The 18,666-nt window shown below is 38.7% G+C and overlaps 1 protein-coding gene across 2 annotated transcripts; it reads right to left on the bottom strand.

Annotated features, from left to right (window-relative positions):
• Positions 1-445: 445 nt before the first annotated feature.
• On the bottom strand, positions 446-2,543 carry LOC145097964 (Ribosome recycling factor). 2 transcript variants are annotated; one of them, XM_079035647.1, is made up of 8 exons: positions 2,259-2,543; positions 1,748-1,921; positions 1,549-1,664; positions 1,307-1,398; positions 1,186-1,207; positions 1,044-1,112; positions 788-919; positions 446-693 (listed from the first exon to the last, which is right to left on the bottom strand). In XM_079035647.1, exons 1-8 carry the CDS (start codon positions 2,458-2,460, stop codon positions 613-615), a joined length of 888 nt encoding a protein of 295 aa, XP_078891773.1. In that variant the 5' UTR covers positions 2,461-2,543; the 3' UTR covers positions 446-612. The 2 variants fall into 2 exon arrangements, with proteins under 2 accessions (XP_078891773.1, XP_078891774.1); XM_079035648.1 differs by having other exon boundaries at positions 1,748-1,979; positions 2,259-2,396.
• Between the last annotated feature and the right edge of the window lie 16,123 nt (positions 2,544-18,666).

The following is an 18,666-nucleotide window of genomic DNA, read 5'->3' as shown; positions in this document are numbered from 1 at the left end:
AATTGTGTGCGACTGCGAGTCAGTTTTCTAATGGACTAAATTTTCCTGTAAGCCTGTACTGTTTCTGTTTGTTTTAGACGTGTGGGCTTCTTTGTAATGGGCTAAATTACATCGTACCCATTTGCTTGTTGCATTTATCCCAAAAATAAAAATTTGTAAAATTCACATGCATTTTATTTATTAATTTTTGTGCACAACGCTTAAACCTACATGTTGTTGACTTGTTTGCTTAATAACACTTTCTATTCGGTCAAGCCTCGAAACATTGTTTTTTTTTATTAAAAGTTTGTCTTTTTATTTTTCCATATATCCTTTTAATACATATTTGACCATACAAGTATTTTACATTTTACCTCATTCCTTTGTGTTTGTTTTTTCAGTTTTCATTCTTCTACACCTTTTGTTTATTCGTAGCACGCACATGTTATATAATGCTCTCAAACCCTTCGACACACCAAATATCCAATAGTATAGCACAAATGAAGATGTGTAACATATACAAAAAAAGTCCAAAACTATCCTTTGCATTGAACACCCTAAATTTATGCTTCCATCCTCAAATTATGTGGAATTTCCTCAAAAGTAACATCAAATATTAGGCAAATAGTGTTCTCAGCTTGATGTAATTTCCTTTTCCTTAGCTTTGCATATATCTTCAGCCGACTTGGTAAACTTTTTAGTCAACTCTTCAACCTGAAAACATGAACAAAAAATCAACCAATATAACCACAATAACTGTAAATTTCAAATTTCTTAATTAGAGTAAATGCATTTTATTTAGTGTTACTTCTTTTTCCAATCGTTTTGCATCATCTGATGAGAACCCTGAAACCGTTTTCGCTTTAATATTCTCCTTATCTTTCCCTTTATTTTTCCCTTCTGATTTTTTAGGCAGTGATTTCTTTATGGAGTCAAAAGCCTGTAAAACAAGTATATATATATATATATATATATATATATATATATATATATATATATATATTTTAATATATTAGGCACAAAAGGATACATTGTAATAACCAAGATACAACATTTTCCTATACCTTTTGGCGAGCTCTTCTAACTCTTTGTTTGGCATCTTCACAAGACTTTGCTACCACTTTGCACACAGCCTGGAGTAAGTCATAAACATTAATGACACATAAATTGCTAAATCAGTTTTTAAAATACAGGAAATAATCTCACCTGCATATGCTCTTTGGTCATGCTGCTTATTGCAAAGATGAAAAAATATAAATATACATACTATATTAGTAGCCAAGATACAACATAAGTAAAATTTTTAGTAGAGATTTTAGTGTCTTACGGAGGAATAGCTGTAATCAATCGTTCTCCATCTGGCTTAGGGTTCAAACCCAATGGTGAAGAAACAATGGCTTTCTCTAGTTCTTTCAGGGCCTGGATAATTTAAGTGCACACTGTCAGAATACAATGCATTCCCTGAATTTAAGTTGTCTTTCATAGTCTAATTGTTCATAATATTGGATATTGGCAACTACATCCTGCAAATGCAGATTAGGTACTAAAACTAGGGATAGAAACTATTACATTTGGATTATATGGAGTAACTGACAGAGTTTTAGGGTCTAAAACTGAAACAACAGCCATCCGATTCAAAGGCATCTTCACACCACCAGTTTCTACTATGATATGGTCAAGCATTCCTACACACAAATTGGAAAAATAAGGAAAGATAAATAGAGTAATCAGGAACAAGCTTTTAGCAAAATCAAGAAACTATAAGCACCTGCTGATGCCCTTCCTGTGCGCAATTTGCTCAGTTCATTTGATACTGCATCAATCGCTGCCTCCATCTCAGAGATAGCAGTTGATTTGATAATTGGCCCAATATTCACAATTTCAATTCTGCTGCCAGCATCACCATTAGCAACACCAAGGTCATCGTTGTCATCGTCATCCCCTGAAAGCTTTGTTAAGTGATCGTTCTGTTGGGCTAATGTCGGATTTTCATGCATAGACTGGAAATATAAAGCAACTCTAGAGTTCAATTGTACTCATATACAACCAATCGCTCAGTTCTTTATCGCGATGTAATTCATAATTAGAAAGGGGGAAATTCAGTGAGACCACTCCGTTCGTTTAAACAGTGAAAGGATCGTTTCATTAAACAGTGTGAATTTTACCTTAAACTCGTATTCATTTAAAACAATAATCCATCTTACCCCAGCTTCTGTTTAAATGCGTGTTAGGGGCTTTCCATATTCAAGATAGATTAGAAGAAAAAGATAGAGAATTACATTTCTTCCGTGCTTTTGCAAATGATCTGCGGGATTCGAATAGAAAACCAATCGCCGGCGATCTGGAAAGGTCTGGACGCAGATCACAGGCAGCTCTCAATAAATATGAAGAAGCTGCAAAGTGAGAAACCGGACGAGATGTTCGGATCAAAGGATAGATGTTGCGACAGGATATGATTGCACGCCTGATTGAAACCGCCATGAGATGGAGTCGACGGTTCTTCTTCTCAGATCCTCACCGTCTACACTTCGTATCTGTAGCCTGCTAGGGTTCTACTAAACCCATCTCTCGCAATTTCTTTTGATATTCGCAGGTTAGCAGTTTCACTTTACCCCCTTGTACTTTCACGTCTTTAACTTTTAGTCCCTATCAGTTTCATGCAAGGTACATATAGTAAAATGTCAACGTGTACTCGATTCTCCGCTTAAATGCAAGGGAAAATACCAGCTATCATCATCTGGTATTTCGGATTAAACTGGTTCACCTTCACAAGATTGTGTAATTGTTGGAGTTATCGCGAATTGGAGTTATCTAGAATTGGGTGTTATCTGATAGATAAATGTATTTTGAATGTTTAGATTAGTCTTATCCTATTAGTTTGCTTTGGTTTCTGATAAGGACTCACAGATGTGTATATATACATATATAGCGTTTAATAAAGAGATCAGATTTTGAGTCTTCAATCTTCACCTGTGTCAATTATTTCATGGTATCAGAGCGTGGTTTTGAAATATAACCTTACGCCATGACAAAATCGGGAGAAGAATCCTACTTCTCAGAAAATCGAAGCCAACTCGCCGTTTTACCTTGGTCCCCAAGATCGACCAGGGGATTTTATCACACCGACTAGGCTCCGAGGAGACAATTACAATGACTGGGCTGGTGACATCCAGATGGCCTTGGAAGCACGAAGAAAGTTCGGGTTTCTTGATGGGACGATTACTGAAAGGGTGCCACCTGTTACAGAAGCTGATTGGAATACGATTAATGCGATGTTAGTATCCTGGATTATGAACACAATTGATCCTGAGGTTAAGTGTTCCTTGTCCAAACATCGTGATGCAAAGAAATTGTGGGAGACTTTGAAATCGCGATATGTTGTGGTCAATGGACCACGAATTCAACAGCTGAAGTCATTGATCGCCAAGTGTGAACAGGGCAAAAATATGTCAGTTTCTGAGTATTTCGGAAAATTGACTGGATTGTGGGAAGAATTGCATAAACATGAACCTCTTGTTGACTGCTCCTGTTGTAAAGAATGTACAGCCGGATCTAAATATGAAGAAAGAAGAGAAACTGATATGCTTCACAAGTTTCTTATGGGTTTGAACACTGACCTTTTCTCCACTATGCGCACTAGTATCTTGTCATAGGATCCACTTCCATCTCTTGATAAGGCCTATCAGCTTGTGATTCAAGATGAGAGGGTGAGGACTTCTCATGTAGTGGTAGAAGATAAACCTGCGGATGTGCTAGGGTTTAGCGTTCGAGCAACCTCAAACAAAGGAAGAGAAGGTTGTGCAGAGAAAGTGGACAAATCATCCTTGTATTGCTCCCATTGCGAGAGATCTGGTCATGATTCGAGTTCCTGTTTCGAATTGGTTGGATATCCAGAGTGGTGGGAGGACAGAAGTAAAAATGATGGAGGGAGTAGAGGTGGTGGTCGTTCAGGCGGACGTGGAAGGGGTTCTCATCGGGCCCACTCCATCTCTACTGGACAACAACTTAGGCCTACTCAGAATATTGGGTTAGGCCAAGCGCATTCAACAGGAACATCTTTACTGTTCACTGCTGAACAGTGGAAGGCTCTAACAGGTTTAATGAGTACTTCTAAAATTCCTGAAGAAAAATTGAACGGTACGTTTAAAAAACGACTTTGGATTATTGATTCTGGGGCAACCCATCATGTCACTGGTGATGTTGCTTGGTTACATAATATATGACAGGTTCCAAAAACTCTTGTCGGATTGCCTAATGGAATGAAAGTCATAGCTACCCGTGAGGGTAGTGTCAATTTGTATGACAAAATCACACTCAAAAGTGTACTCTTAGTTCCTCGTTTGAATTGTAACTTGATTTTGGTGTCACGATAAAATGATGATATGAGATGTATTACTCAATTTGATTCTCATATGTGTGCTATACAGGACCGGTCGAGGAAGCTGATTGGAGCGGGTGTTAGACGGGACGGATTGTACTACTTTGGGAAAGGAGAATCTATTCATCGTGTTGCGGTCAATGGAGCTTCATCAATATTGGAATTGTGGCACAAACGAACGAGTCATCCTTCAGAAAAAGTGGTGAAATCCCTCCTTCCTACTAGTGATATAAGGGGTAGTTTAAATAAAGCCTGTGAAGTGTGCTTTCAGGCTAAACATTCTAGAGATAAATTTTCTTTAAGTAATAATAAAACTAGTCGAATTTTTGAGCAAATACATTGTGATTTGTGGGGTCCTTATAAATACCCTTCTAGTTGTGGAGCGCGATATTTCTTAACCTTAGTAGATGATTACTCTCGGGCTGTTTGGATTTATCTTGTGGTTGATAAAACTGAAGTTTTTCAAACGTTCATGTCCTTTGTTGCTATGATTGATAGACAATTTTCTAAAAAGATTAATATTGTTCAAAGTGACAATGGAACTGAATTCAATTGTTTACTTGATTATTTTACAACTAAAGGGATTATTTTTCAAACCTCATGTGTTGGTACCCCCCAACAAAATGGTCGTGTTGAAAGAAAACACAAACATCTTTTAAATGTTGGTCATGCCCTAATGTTTCAAGCTCATTTGCCAGTCACTTTTTGGGGAGAATGTGTGCTCACTGCTTCTCATTTTATCAATCGTACACCGTCTCCTCTATTGGATAATAAAACTCCTTTTGAAATTTTATATGGTAACGCTATGTCCTATTCTACAATCAAAACATTTAGGTGTCTTTGCTTTGCACACAATCAAAAAGCTAAGGGTGATAAATTTGCCAGTCGAAGTCGTAAATGCATGTTTGTGGGATATACATTTGGTAAGAAAGGGTGGAAGCTATACGATCTTGATACCAAAACATTCTTTGTTTCAAGAGATGTCAAATTTTTTGAAGACATTTTTCCCTATGTTGACATTAATCTACAAACTCAACCAAACGCACCTACACTAAATGAGTTACCTAATTATTTCGAACCAGAGGACCCAATTTCCGATCAGCCCACTGTTGAGTCACAGCCCACTACGGAACAGCCCACTATTGAGTCACAGCCCACTTCGGAATAATCTTCCCCTGGACAGCCCATCCCAGAACACCCTCACAATGCATCATCACCGCAATCCTCTACTGTTGCAACCGAAGATCAACTTGGTAGGGGCCATCGTGAAAATTTTCCATCGGTTCTCCTTCGCGACTTCATCTCTCATACGTGTACTGTCCCGTCTCACTCACACCCGGCTTCATCAGTTTCCTCAGGTAATCCCTATCCTATAGCTCATTACATCACTTGTGATAAATTTTCTCCCAAATATCAGCATTTTTTAGCCGCCATTGTTGCTGGTCATGAACCCCGTTCCTTTAAAGAAGCAATGAAATCTGATGTTTGGCAAAAATCAATGCAAGAGGAAATACGAGCACTTCAAGACAATGGTACTTGGATCTTGACCACTTTACCCCCAGGAAAGAAAGCTCTTGGCAGTCAATGGGTCTACAAAATCAAATATCTCTCTACAGGTGAAATTGAGAGGTATAAATCACGACTGGTGGTGTTTGGGAATCATCAAAAGGCGGGAATCGATTATAATGAGACATTTGCACCTATGGCTAAAATGACCACCGTGCGTGTGTTTCTTGCTGTAGCAGCCGCCAAAAACTTGGAGCTACATCAAATGGATGTCCATAACGCTTTCTTACACGGTGATTTGACTGAAGAGGTGTACATGCGACTTCCACCTGGATTCAGGTGCTCTAACCCTAATCTTGTGTGTCGATTACGCAAATCTCTTTATGGGCTCAAACAAGCTCTGCGCTGCTGGTTTGCTAAACTTGTTAGATCTCTTAAAGATTATGGTTTCCGCCAATCATATTCAGATTACTCTTTGTTTACCTACACACGAGGCTCTATTCAAATTAATGTCCTGGTTTATGTTGATGATTTAATTATTTCAGTCAATGACTCCAATGCCATCATATCTTTCAAAACATATCTTCATAAGTGTTTTCACATGAAAGATCTTGGAGCTTTGAAGTATTTCTTGGGAATTGAAGTGGCAAGAAGCCCCAAAGGGCTATTTCTTTGTCAACGCAAGTACACACTTGATATCATAAAAGAAGCTGGTGTAATGGGTGCCAAACCCGTTGGATTCCCGATGGAACAAAATCATAAACTTGGGCTTGCTGGTGGAGCATTGTTATCTGATCCAGAAGCCTATCTGTAACGTCCCAAAAATACCGGTTAAAAATTTCATTTTTAATCTAGGTTAATACATAGAAAAATAATTACAAAACATTCATAACAATAATCCATGTCTGAAAACCGGTAATATCATAGTAATAATTCAGAGTACATCCCAGAAATCCATAGTGAGGAAAACAAGAGTGTGTGTGTTATGCCGCTACCGTGCCGGCTCCTTTCCCCTAGCTGAAGAAGTACCTGAAACAACAACTGAAAAACGTAAGCACAAAGCTTAGTGAGTTCCCCCATCGTACCACATACCATACAAACACATAACATACATACTGCCAGGCTATTCTGGGGTGCCTGACTACCCGGTACGGCCATTCTGGGGTGCCGACTACCTGTGCGGCCATTATGGGGTGTCGTCTACCCGTGTCAAGCTATTCTGGGGTGCTGACTACCCTTCGGTCCTGACAACCGATCCTCGGGAACTATTTCACCCCCTACTGCTACTCACACATATATCATAACATAACAAATTATCAGACATATATGGGGTGTCTGAACTACCCTTCGGTCCTAACAACTGAACTCTACTTCTATCACTTATAACACATCATGCTAGCATATAACTGTTGGATTAGTGTCTAAGTCCATAACTATTTTTGGTATGTACTTGACCCGATTATGAGCATGGTCCTTTTGGGTTGCCTTCACCATAGCAATATGTAGGATGAATTAAGGAGAGAGAGGTTTAAATATGATTTATTAATATATTATGAGAATAATATATTAAAAGAGAAATCATATTGTTTAATTAATATTAGTCAAGAATTAATTGATAATTAATTTTGTGGCTAAAAGAGATTAATTAAATTTAGGGGACTGGACTGCAATTATTGGATAATTGAGTTATTGGGCTAAGGAATGCTAAAGGAACAAGGGGTGAACGAAATTATGATGGGAGCCCATCATATTTTCGTCTATGGCCTTATCCAGAAGGTTCCATGGGTTGCTTAGAGTTTAAGTTCTCCATTAGGGTTTTGACTGAAACCCTAGCAGCCCACACAAGTATATAAAAGACCCCTTAGGCCCCAAAAACGTGGACAACTGATTCTCTAGGGTTTCTAGTCGTTTTTGGCAGCCTCCTTTCTTCTCCTCTTCATCCAAGTTGCATAAGGTGTTTGTGACTCCATTAGAGGTGCAACACTTGAGGCACTAAGCTTTTAAAGCCAATCCAAGCAAGGAATTGATTGTTATTGCTATATAACAATCAAAGGTAATTCTATATACCCTAATTCAGTTTATAATATGTTAGATCTAAGTTTATCAGTCTTGGATTCAAAGCATGTACAATAGAGAAACCTAGATCCAAGCATTAGGGTTTGTATAAGCACATAAGATTGTTCTTATGCCTAAAACCCATCAGTGGTATCAGAGCCTTGATTGGTTTCAGTTGTATGTGATGCTATGTTGAATTATTACTGAAAAACGATTTTTTGGCCTTTGCCCGACCTGACTCGGCGAGTCCAGGGGTCAGATAGAGGGGATTTCGGGATTTAACTGCTGTTTTGACTTGGATTTGATGCCTAATTCGTTTTTTGAAGTTAAAATCCGAATTTTATCTTAATTATATGTTTACCTTGCCAAAATAATAGATAATTTGAAATCTTTTAAATATTGGTTGTTTATGTGATAAATATGGATTATTTAAAGTTATTTGGTAATTATCTAATGACTAAAATAAGATTAGGTCAAATGTAGATAATTATGAAATTAATTGTTTAATTTGAATTATTTGTTATTTGATCCCTAATGTTTTGAAATGTTTCAAAATTTGCCCTCAAGTTTTGGAATTTAAAAGTTGATTATAAGTTTAATTTTGAAATGTTAAATTCTAAAACCCTAGTAATTTGAAAAGTTCGAATCACACCCTTATAGTTTTGTTAATTAATTAAAGTGTATAATTAAAAGTGATCTAATAAACCCATAAAGTTTTTGGTTTACATTTAATTAAATTAAAAGTATAATTTACTAAGTTAAACCACCTAGTATTTTAAAAGTGTAAAATACACCCTATACTATATATAACATTAAAAGTCTAGTATTATATATGAGTAAACAGTCAGTCTTACCGTTAGTAGGCCTCATTCACGAAGCTGGTCTATAAGGGGTGTTTAAGGAAATTGCCAATAAAATGACGATTGAATGGGTATCCACTCTTACCCACCGCACTCTTGACTAGTGGAGGGTCGTTAGCCGAACGGGTAGGATAGGACAGAAACCTTCCATTATAAGTATAATGAAGTACAAAGTAACTAAATGTTTTTTCAAATTCCCAAATCATAGTTACTTTAGGAAAAATGTGAAATTGTACGCTAACCCATAGAATTACACTTCGTACCCTTGTCAAACGTTAGTGGAGCGTGTGTGGTTAACCGACACACTAATTTGGGGATGACATTGGTAGCGAAGGGTGACTCGATGTTTGTCATAGATCAATGGAGCGTGTGTGGCTAACCGACACATTGATTAGGTGATTGTAGCATTGGGTGCACCATGTGATTCGTATGGTTATTCACACCTTGTTTGTGATCCTCGGCATCCCAGTCACAAATAGTAGGGCATAATCGAGATTAAACATGCCATTGAAAAGTTCAATGAATCTCAAAAGATCTAGGAGTTTCAATTTATTTAAAACTTAATCTTCCTTTTCGTTTTTCATGGTGGAAATTTGTAAATCGTCATTTACCTACCTTCAAATATTTTGCAACTAGATTACGGCATCCCTTTTCTAGGTTGTAGAATATTGTGTTGGATCCTAGCTTGATGTTTCATTTGGGTGTTACATCAAGAATTCTAATCAACATAACTTGAATTTTCTCCCGTTTTGTAGATGTCTGAATCTTACAATGGTCTTCCCAAATCCTTTGGAACAAGCTTTCCAAATGAAGATGACGTTCCGAGATACGATCGAGGAAATGAGAGTCATGCTTCACTTCCTCCACCTCCTCCAATCGTTCTCCCTGACCCACAAGTTCAAAGGCTTGAAAAGTTCAAGCTCACTCAAGCCCTTTTGGCAAGTAAACACGAAGATGGGAAACCTGTGTGTGCACACGTCTTAGAGATGAAGTCACACATTGATAGGTTAAGCATGTTGGGTGTCGAGATTTCAAGCGAGTTGGCTGCTGACTGGGTTCTTCAGTCACTTCCTGAATCATATAGTGAGTTCGTTAGAGAGTACTATATGATGGATCACGACGTGACCCTCATTAATCTCACCTATTTGCTTATAGCTGCTGAATCAGCAATGATTTGGCGTGCTGGTCAAGCAAACTTGTCTGGTGAATCAAACTCCCAAACTTCAATGGACACTGGCAACATTGGAAGTGCAGAAAGAACTAAGTCTGTGATTGTCCGATGTGTTGTGCCAAAGGAGTCCATTTGCTTTTATTGCCAAGAGAAGGGGCATTGGAGACGAAGCTGCCCTAACTACCTGAGAGATCTAAGAGATGGGAGAGTCAAGACGTATGGCTCTACTTCAGGTAAAATCCATTATCTAACTCTTTTGAGTTCCTATTCTAGATTCTTAATACATGATGTGATAAGATTACATTTTGATGTTTTGTAGGATCGAAGAAAAGAGAGGAAGCTTGAGGGAAGAAGTGAGTTGAATCTAATCATGAAGAAATGGATTTCGATCGCATTACTTGAAGAATGGATTCTTAAGCTACTACTTGGAGTTAGAATAGTTTGTTAAGAAATATGTAATAACATAGTTTTTCAATTGAATTGCATTGTAAGGACAAATTTTTTCCGCAATAAAATGAATTTTGATTTTATCTTATTTATTTATCCTTGCGATGGCATGTATGAAAAAAATTGATGTTTGAATGTTTCTATTATTAGCAACAATGGATTTGATTCTTAATTATGTTATTTGTGGACATATTAAAAGTTTACCAAATAGGGAGAGTTTCTCATCACCCAAGTTTCAATTGGACAGAAACTTGGAATCATGCAACGTGTATTGTATGATGAATGAAAAACTTTCACATTTGGGAAATTTAGACTAATTCTTTGACAAAGTGTCAATTGAAGGACTAGGAGATCAAGTACACTATGTTGTGCGTTGATCAAGTCCACCACAAGAGTGACAAAGATATTCGTCATGATTTAATAAAGTTTAGTAAATATGATTATACTTATAAGATTAAGTGTAATTCTGAGTTGATTGAAAGAGTTTCAATGAATAGTAGAACGAATAAAGAAGAATCAAGTAGGCAGAAAGATAAAAGTTTCTCTATTCTAAGAAGAAAGGAGAGTACCTTTTATTGTGTTTTATGATAAGTCTTAATGATTAAGAACCATGTCTCAGTTGATCCTCTAAGTGAGTCTTAGTGCAATTGCATGTCTAAGAAGAGGAATCGAGAATTGTAGAAATGGGTAAATCAAGAAGTCAATCATACTTCGTTCCAATATCAAGTCTTAAGTAGGTTTATAACACTCATCAAATGTGGAATTTGGAAAAAAATTCTTATTCTTGCACATTTGAAATTGGTAAGTTGTGTTGTCTTGGATAAGACAAAGACCAACTAGGACCAATTATGTGAAGTGTTTTGTCTTGATAAGAACTACACTAACTCCTGAATATTTGCTTTGTCAAGAAATGTTTCTTGACAAGAGAATCTTATATATCAAGGAGTCAGTGGGAGTCTTAATGGTCTTGAAAGGTTTCAAGAACAAATCAAGAATAAACCTTATAGATCATCACTAGCACGCGACTTGAGGTTTACAACCTATCGTGCTGACATTATTTTGTTTTTGTGCCATTCCAATTGAGTTAATTGCGTATGTGAGTTCTATGAGTTCTCATTTGAATGCATACTAGAGCCTTAGTCGATGGAAAGTACATTGATATGTAAGGACAAGTTACTAAACTACTTGGAAGACATGGTGGGCACTCGTGTTATCATAAGGCAAGAAATCAAGATTAAGAAAGTTCAGTCCATATGTACTCGCCAAGTCCCTCTCCCCACTCACTGAGTCACCCTTGACTCACCACTCGGGACTATGGGGCCGACTCGAGTCCCGACTCGCCGAGTTCCTCGAACAGATCCCCTACTCGCTTCCAATCCACACCAGAACACCCCATACGAGGGTTTGGGGTTTTGGGACTACGTTACACGGTTAATTCCGCGTGCAGGTACGAAGGGTTGAACCTTCAACGCTAAAACCCCTCTTGATCTGTGAAAGTTCATATGACTCGCCGAGTTTGAAGAACAACTCGGAGAGCTCCATGCAATCTTCATTGGACTCGCCGAGTTGTTCATCCAACTCGCCGAGTCTAGGACCATCTTCATAGAACTCGCCGAGTTCCCCTTTGGGACTCGCCGAGTCCCTCGACCCATTTCCCGAGTAGGCCATATCTGAGACATGCAACACTTCAAAACCACAGATCTATGGTCCTAAGGCATGTTTACCACGTAAAGTTGCAAACTTTACGTGCATTCATGGCCCTATGAGCTCAAACATGCAATTCCAAGCTCTTTAAGAGGTCCTACACTCAATAGGGACCTCAATTACCTCAACCACAGAGACTTTATGCTACTAGGATGTCCAAAAGGTCCAAATTCGAAGTCCCTGCAAAACATTAACCATAAACACGTAGAGATTTAGGTTCTTAGGGCTTAAAACCACTTTTTAGGGACAAAAAGGGGATTTAATGAACTAAAGATCAAGGTAGGAACTTTTCTACCTGAATAGAAGCCCTTCACAGAGTAGATTCCGGATATTCTTCCCTTCTTGCACTCTTCAACCTTCTCCTTCTTCTCCCAAGCTCCAAACCACCTTCACAGAGCTAAAAATCACCCACAAGGACACAAAGGGGGCTAGGGTTTCATTCTACAGATCTCTGGGAGTGCTAGGGGAAAAGGAGGCTGGGTTAGATCGTTTAAATAGGGTGCAAACACCCGGGTTAGGGTTTTAGTCCAGACAGGGTCTACTCGCCGAGTCCCACGGGCATACTCGCCAAGTGGACAGAGTAGATCCCACGTCTAGTCTCGCTTCTACTCGGCGAGTTAGTCCTTCAACTCGCCGAGTCCAAGGTTAAAATGCCATATATAAGGAGAGTTAATAACCAAGAATACATACCAGGAACCAGGTGCTACACTATTGTTGGTTGGTGGGAAGACTTATTTATTTAGCTGTTACACGGCCTGATCTTGGTTATTCGGTTCATATACTTTCCCATTTTATGCAAGCTCCCCGTATAGAACATTGGAAGGCGGCACTTCGTGTGGTTAAGTATCTCAAAGGAACTCCAGGACGTGGCATACTCTTGAGTTCTGATAGTAAACTAGTTTTAGAAGGATGGTGTGACTCCGATTGGGCTGCTTGTCCTATTACTCGTCGTTCTTTGACCGGATGGATTGTCTATCTTGGGTACTCGCCTATAGCGTGGAAAACTAAGAAACAACATACTGTTTCACGCTCTTCCGCAGAAGCCGAGTATCGATCTATGGCAGCTATTAAATGTGAATTTAAATGGCTTAAAAATCTTCTCTTAAGTTTGGGAGTTTGTCATTCTCAACCTATTAAGCTTCATTGTGATAATCAAGCTGCTTTACATTTGGCAGACAATCCTGTCTTTCATGAACGAACAAAATATATTGAAGTAGATTGTCATTTTGTGCGTGATGCGATTACTGGTGGACTGGTGTCTCCTACGTATGTGCATACTTCTGAACAACTGGCGGATGTTCTAACCAAGGCTCTTGGAAAAACACAGTTTGATCGCATTATTGACAGGTTGGGCATTTTTGATCCCCATGCTCCAACTTGAGGGGGGTGTTGGAGTTATCCCGAATTGGAGTTATCTAGAATTGGGTGTTATCTGATAGATAAATGTATTTTGAATGTTTAGATTAGTCTTATCCTATTAGTTTGCTTTGGTTTCTGATAAGGACTCACAGATGTGTATATATACATATATAGCGTTTAATAAAGAGATCAGATTTTGAGTCTTCAGTCTTCACCTGTGTCAATTATTTCAGTAATCGAAATAACTTGATCTTCATCGGTAGGAGTAATAAGAGTAGGAACACTCTCCTCCTCCACTCCGGTCATTCATATTAGAAGCACTCTCCCCCTTAACATGATCATCTTAATAAGAAACAATCTCCCCCTCGACATAAACTTCAACATCATTAAGAGGTTCAGTAATTCGTCTTCTTGATTGTAAGTTGCCTTTGCTTCAGAGTCGATAGCACATTCGGGTACGTTAAATAAACAAATAAAATTGTCATCGAACGTCCTAATTTGAGATGTTTGGGAACATGAAGATGGAAAATTTTCTTTACATGGAGTCACATCTTTTTGTAACGTCCCGTTTTCACAACCAAAAATTTTCATTTTATTAAAATAAAACATCCCAATTATAAATACATTATCAAGAAAATTGTTTATTCCAAAATCCATTTATTGAAAATCCAAGTAATATAAGAAACGTGGAATCCTCAGTGTTGTTGATGAGTGTGTACAGTCTCGCCTTCGTGTTCCCATGATCACCGATAAAACCTAGAAAAAAAACATAAAAAACTAGGTAAGCACAAAGTTTAGTGACTTTTCCCTAAAATACCCCATACGATAAAGATACAAGCATGCATAATGGCCCAGAATCATCAGACTGGAATGCCTTGGCCCAACCAGTTATCGGACTGGAACGCCAACATGCAACGGGTCCAATCAGTCATCGGATTGGAATACCCAGGGTTTGTTGGCCTACTGTCTCAACCCAACCGCTTTTACCAAAGCCTTCGTGCCTATGGCTTACAACGGGCCTGCACCAGGTGTCTTGGCCTACAACAAAAAGTAGGATCGCCTCAACCCAATACCTCAATATATCGACATACTAACAATCAAGGATCAAGTAGTTACATAATACAGGTAAACATCACTCACACAACTCATTACCGCCTACTAGTCCTCTCCCATCGCACTGTCCCCCCACCAGTTAACCTCTATGAAATGTGTAACCATAAGTAACCAGAGGCGAGATAGCCACCCAAATAGATGATCCTACTCTAGAGCCACAACCAAACAAGGAACAATCAAGAAAACCTAAATCAAGAGTTCTCAGGCAATCTTATATAACTACATACAGCCCCTATGGCACTCCAGTAGATGATAAATAATCTACTAGCACTCTAACCAGTATACCACTACTACAACATCCTATCATATAAGGATAGAAGGCTTAATTCATGGTTTGAGTCTCATTAAGGCATGCAAGAGCATAAATTTTGCAACTTTATAGCTTAAGACACTTTTTTAAGCATGGATCTAAGTTTTGGACGTTAAAGCTTAATGGGTTAAGACATTGGGGCATTTTTTGGGCTAACTCACCAATACGTCGAGTGTACTCTTGGGTACGCTGTGCGTACTGGGCAAGTGCCTCGATTTTGGATTGATAGCGTACTAGCCATGTACGTTGTACATATGTAGTCTATGGGCTTAAGAGGTTTTTGGGCTTAAGTTTTGTTGGGATTTTGCCTTGTATATGTTTGGGCCTCAGGTCTACTGGTAGTAGCATGACATTTTTGGGCTTTAGGCCATTTTGGGAGCTTTTGGGCCACATTGGGCCTTAAGGGCCTTGTAGTTGGGCTTAGAATGCATTTTTGGACTAGTTTGGATTTGGGCCTTGGTGTGGCAGGCCCAATAAGGCAAGGCTTAAGCAACCCTTTTTGCTTTTAAGTCAAGAGTTAGGATTTGGACCCTCGGGTTAGAATATTGACCTAATTTCTAATTAGGGTTTTATACTTGTGACTTAGGGAGAGGATTTCACAAGTCAGCTGCTGAGTGTGATTTAATACCTTCAGTCTAAGATGAATTTCCTTCACTATATCCGTGGGTCGAAGGCACAAATGTTGGCCCACTAGTTTATGTTGTAGTATGATGATTGTCTTCGTGACAACTGTTAGTTATGCCTGTATTTACTTGATGACTCTGTGATTCTTTTGTTATGATATTACGTGTTAGTGGTAGGGGTGAAATAGACTCGGTACCCACTTGAAATTAACCAAAAGGGATTGCAAGCACCCATATATGCTTGACTGTATCCGGTTGAAATAGACTTAGGGATGTCAATGGGAGCAAACGGGACGGAGAGTGCATCTCTCGCCCCCGACCCCGAAATTTCCTCGTTTTCTCGTCCCCACCCCCGCCCCCGAAATGTTCAACCTTCCTACCCCCGCCCCGCCCCCGAATCCCCTTTATTACCCCCGTTCCCCCGCCCCCGATTAATTTGGATTGTCTTTTTTTTGGGCTAAAAGAAGTTGTTATTTAGGGTAAAAGAAGCTATTTGTTAGGTAACAAATAATTATTTATAGCAAAATTTTACATGTTAGAAAATAAAAAAGTTATGACATCTTCAAAACATTATACTAACAACTTAAAAACATGTTTTTTGATGAATTTTGGAAGTTCAAAATCATATTATTGTTTATTATATTTATATAATTAATATATGTAAATATATGTGTAATTTATTAGCGGGGTCCCCATAAGGGTTTCGGGACAGGATTGCCTACCCCCACTCCCGCCCCCGAAATTAAAACGGGGGTTAACCTTGCCCCCGCCCCCGTCCCGCCTCCGATTTTTTTAAAAAAATTCCCCCAAACGGGACGGGGCCCCCACGAGAATGGGGTCCCACAGAACTTTTTGACATCCCTAAATAGACTGAAGAGGATTGCAAGCACCCAAATATGCTTGACTGTATCCGATTGAAATAGACTGAAGGTAGGGATGAAAGTGGGTCCAAACCCGGACCGGATGGACCCGAACCCGGAAAACCCGGAACCGGTTAACGAGATTTTATAGAACTGAAAACCGGACCGGTATATAGGAACCGGTTCCGGTTCGGTTCCGGGTAAAGTGGGTCTAGAACCGGAAAAACTGGAATTTTTTTGGTAATTACTTACTACTTAGTGGGTTGAACTTTGAAAATTTTCATATTGATATTCCGACTTTGGGGGACTGTAACTCATTGAATACGAAACCAAAATTAACAAAATTATAGTCTAAAATCATGTACAAACTCTAAAATAGACTCTGGAAAAACCCACATGTCAATCCGACTTTAAACGAATGAGATATGCTTGTGTTAATATTTTCACATAATACAAAGTACAAAAACAAATAGCTGAAAAGTTGAAAATTTTCACTTTTGATATCTCGAATTCGGAGGACTGTAAATCATTGAATGTTAAACCAAAAATGACAAAATTATAGTCTAAACTCATGTACAAACTGTAAACTACAAGTTGGAAAAAATCACATGTCAATCCGACTTCAGACGAATTAGATATGCATGTTTTAAAACCTTCACCGAATACAAAAAAACTGAAAAACTAAAAACTTCCAGTTTTGATATCTCGACTTTGGAGGACTGTAAGTCAATGAATATAAAACTAAAAATGACAAATTTATAGTCTAAAATCATGTATAAACTCTAAAATACATGTTGGAAAAAATCGTATGTCAATTGGAGTTGAAACGAATAAGATATGCATCTTTTAAACATTTCACAAAAACCGGTTCCGGCCCTAAAAGTGGTTCCGGTTTCAAAAACCGGTTCCGGTTTTTAGACCCGGTTTACCCGAACTCGATGGACCCAAACCCAGATTACCCGGAACCTGGATAAAGCCAATTTTTAAACCCGGAACCGGACCCGGTTCTACATATTCCGGTTCTAACAGTTCCGGTTCCGGTCCGATTCCGGTTTCGGTCCGGTTTTCCGGTTCTAAATCTCATCCCTAACAGAAGGGGGATTACAAGCACCCAAATATGCTTGGCTGTATGTTTGTATGGTATGGTATGGAGTATTTAGGGGGGCTCACTAAGCTTTGTGCTTACGATTTTCAGTTTATGTTTCAGGTACTTCCAACTTGAAATGGAAGGTCTCGGCCTGATCGCACTGCATCCACCTATGATTTTCTGCATTATGTGATATTGGGAATTTGTACTCTGATAAATTGTTGCTATGATACATTTCGACTGTTTTGATATGCTTATCGTATATTTTGAATGAATTTAAAAACAAATTTTTTTTATCTGTATTTTGGGATGTTACATGAAGATTGTCCAACAGTAGATGATTTGAAACATCACTAATGCCTTCATTCACAATTTCTTCATTTGTTTTTCCGGGACACTCCACTATTTTTTTTCCATTGGTTTGGTGATTTTCTTCAATTTTGGTGTGGATTCAATCTAAAAAATTAAAATGTTAATTAACGATCAACAACGTAATATTTTATAAATACACCAAATTTAGATTAGATTAATACCACTGTGTACGGCGTCCACTGATACCGTGAAAGACCCTTTGTTCGTTGCTTCCTTACAATAAAAGTGACTGTTTTTTGGTGATGTTGAACCACATCCGGCAATGGCTCAACATATTTCCCCATAGTTGTAGGCCCAAATTCCCCCTGCAACCCATGCATAAATGTATCATCATAATTCATCCCCGTACCATGGTAATGTGTTTCTTCCTCATCTTCATTTACCATGTCCTCCCCACCACTAAACCCTATATGTGTGTAACACCCAAGATTTTGAAAGCCAAGAAAGTAAAGGAAACCCTAAATTTAAGAGGGACTCGGCAAGTCCAAGGAAGGACTCGGCGAGTCGGAGCGGGATCCGGGTCGAGGATTAAGTGACCAACTCGGCGAGTCGGCCAAGTGGAATCGGCGAGTCTGGTCTGTGCGAGGAAAACCCTAAATACGGGGCTTGGAGCCTATTTAAACGTCTCAATCTTCTTCCTAGGGCTCCTTTACTGTCTCTCACACCCAGAACGCCGCACCGTAAGCCTCCATTGTGTTCATTCAAGCTTTTAGCCATTTTTGAGTGGTTTTAAGGAAGAAGAAGGAGTGGGAATCTTTGAAGCATCAAGGAGTAGTCTTGGATCCGAAGTTTGGGAAGCATTTCAGAGCATTTGAAGGTATTAAGTCGTTTCTCTCCTCCAG

The sequence above is a fragment of the Lactuca serriola genome, chromosome 4 (assembly GCF_051521515.1).
Source record: "Lactuca serriola cultivar US96UC23 chromosome 4, Lser_US96UC23_V15, whole genome shotgun sequence".
Taxonomy (NCBI): domain Eukaryota; kingdom Viridiplantae; phylum Streptophyta; class Magnoliopsida; order Asterales; family Asteraceae; genus Lactuca; species Lactuca serriola.
This window is presented reverse-complemented; position numbering and strand designations above follow the sequence as displayed.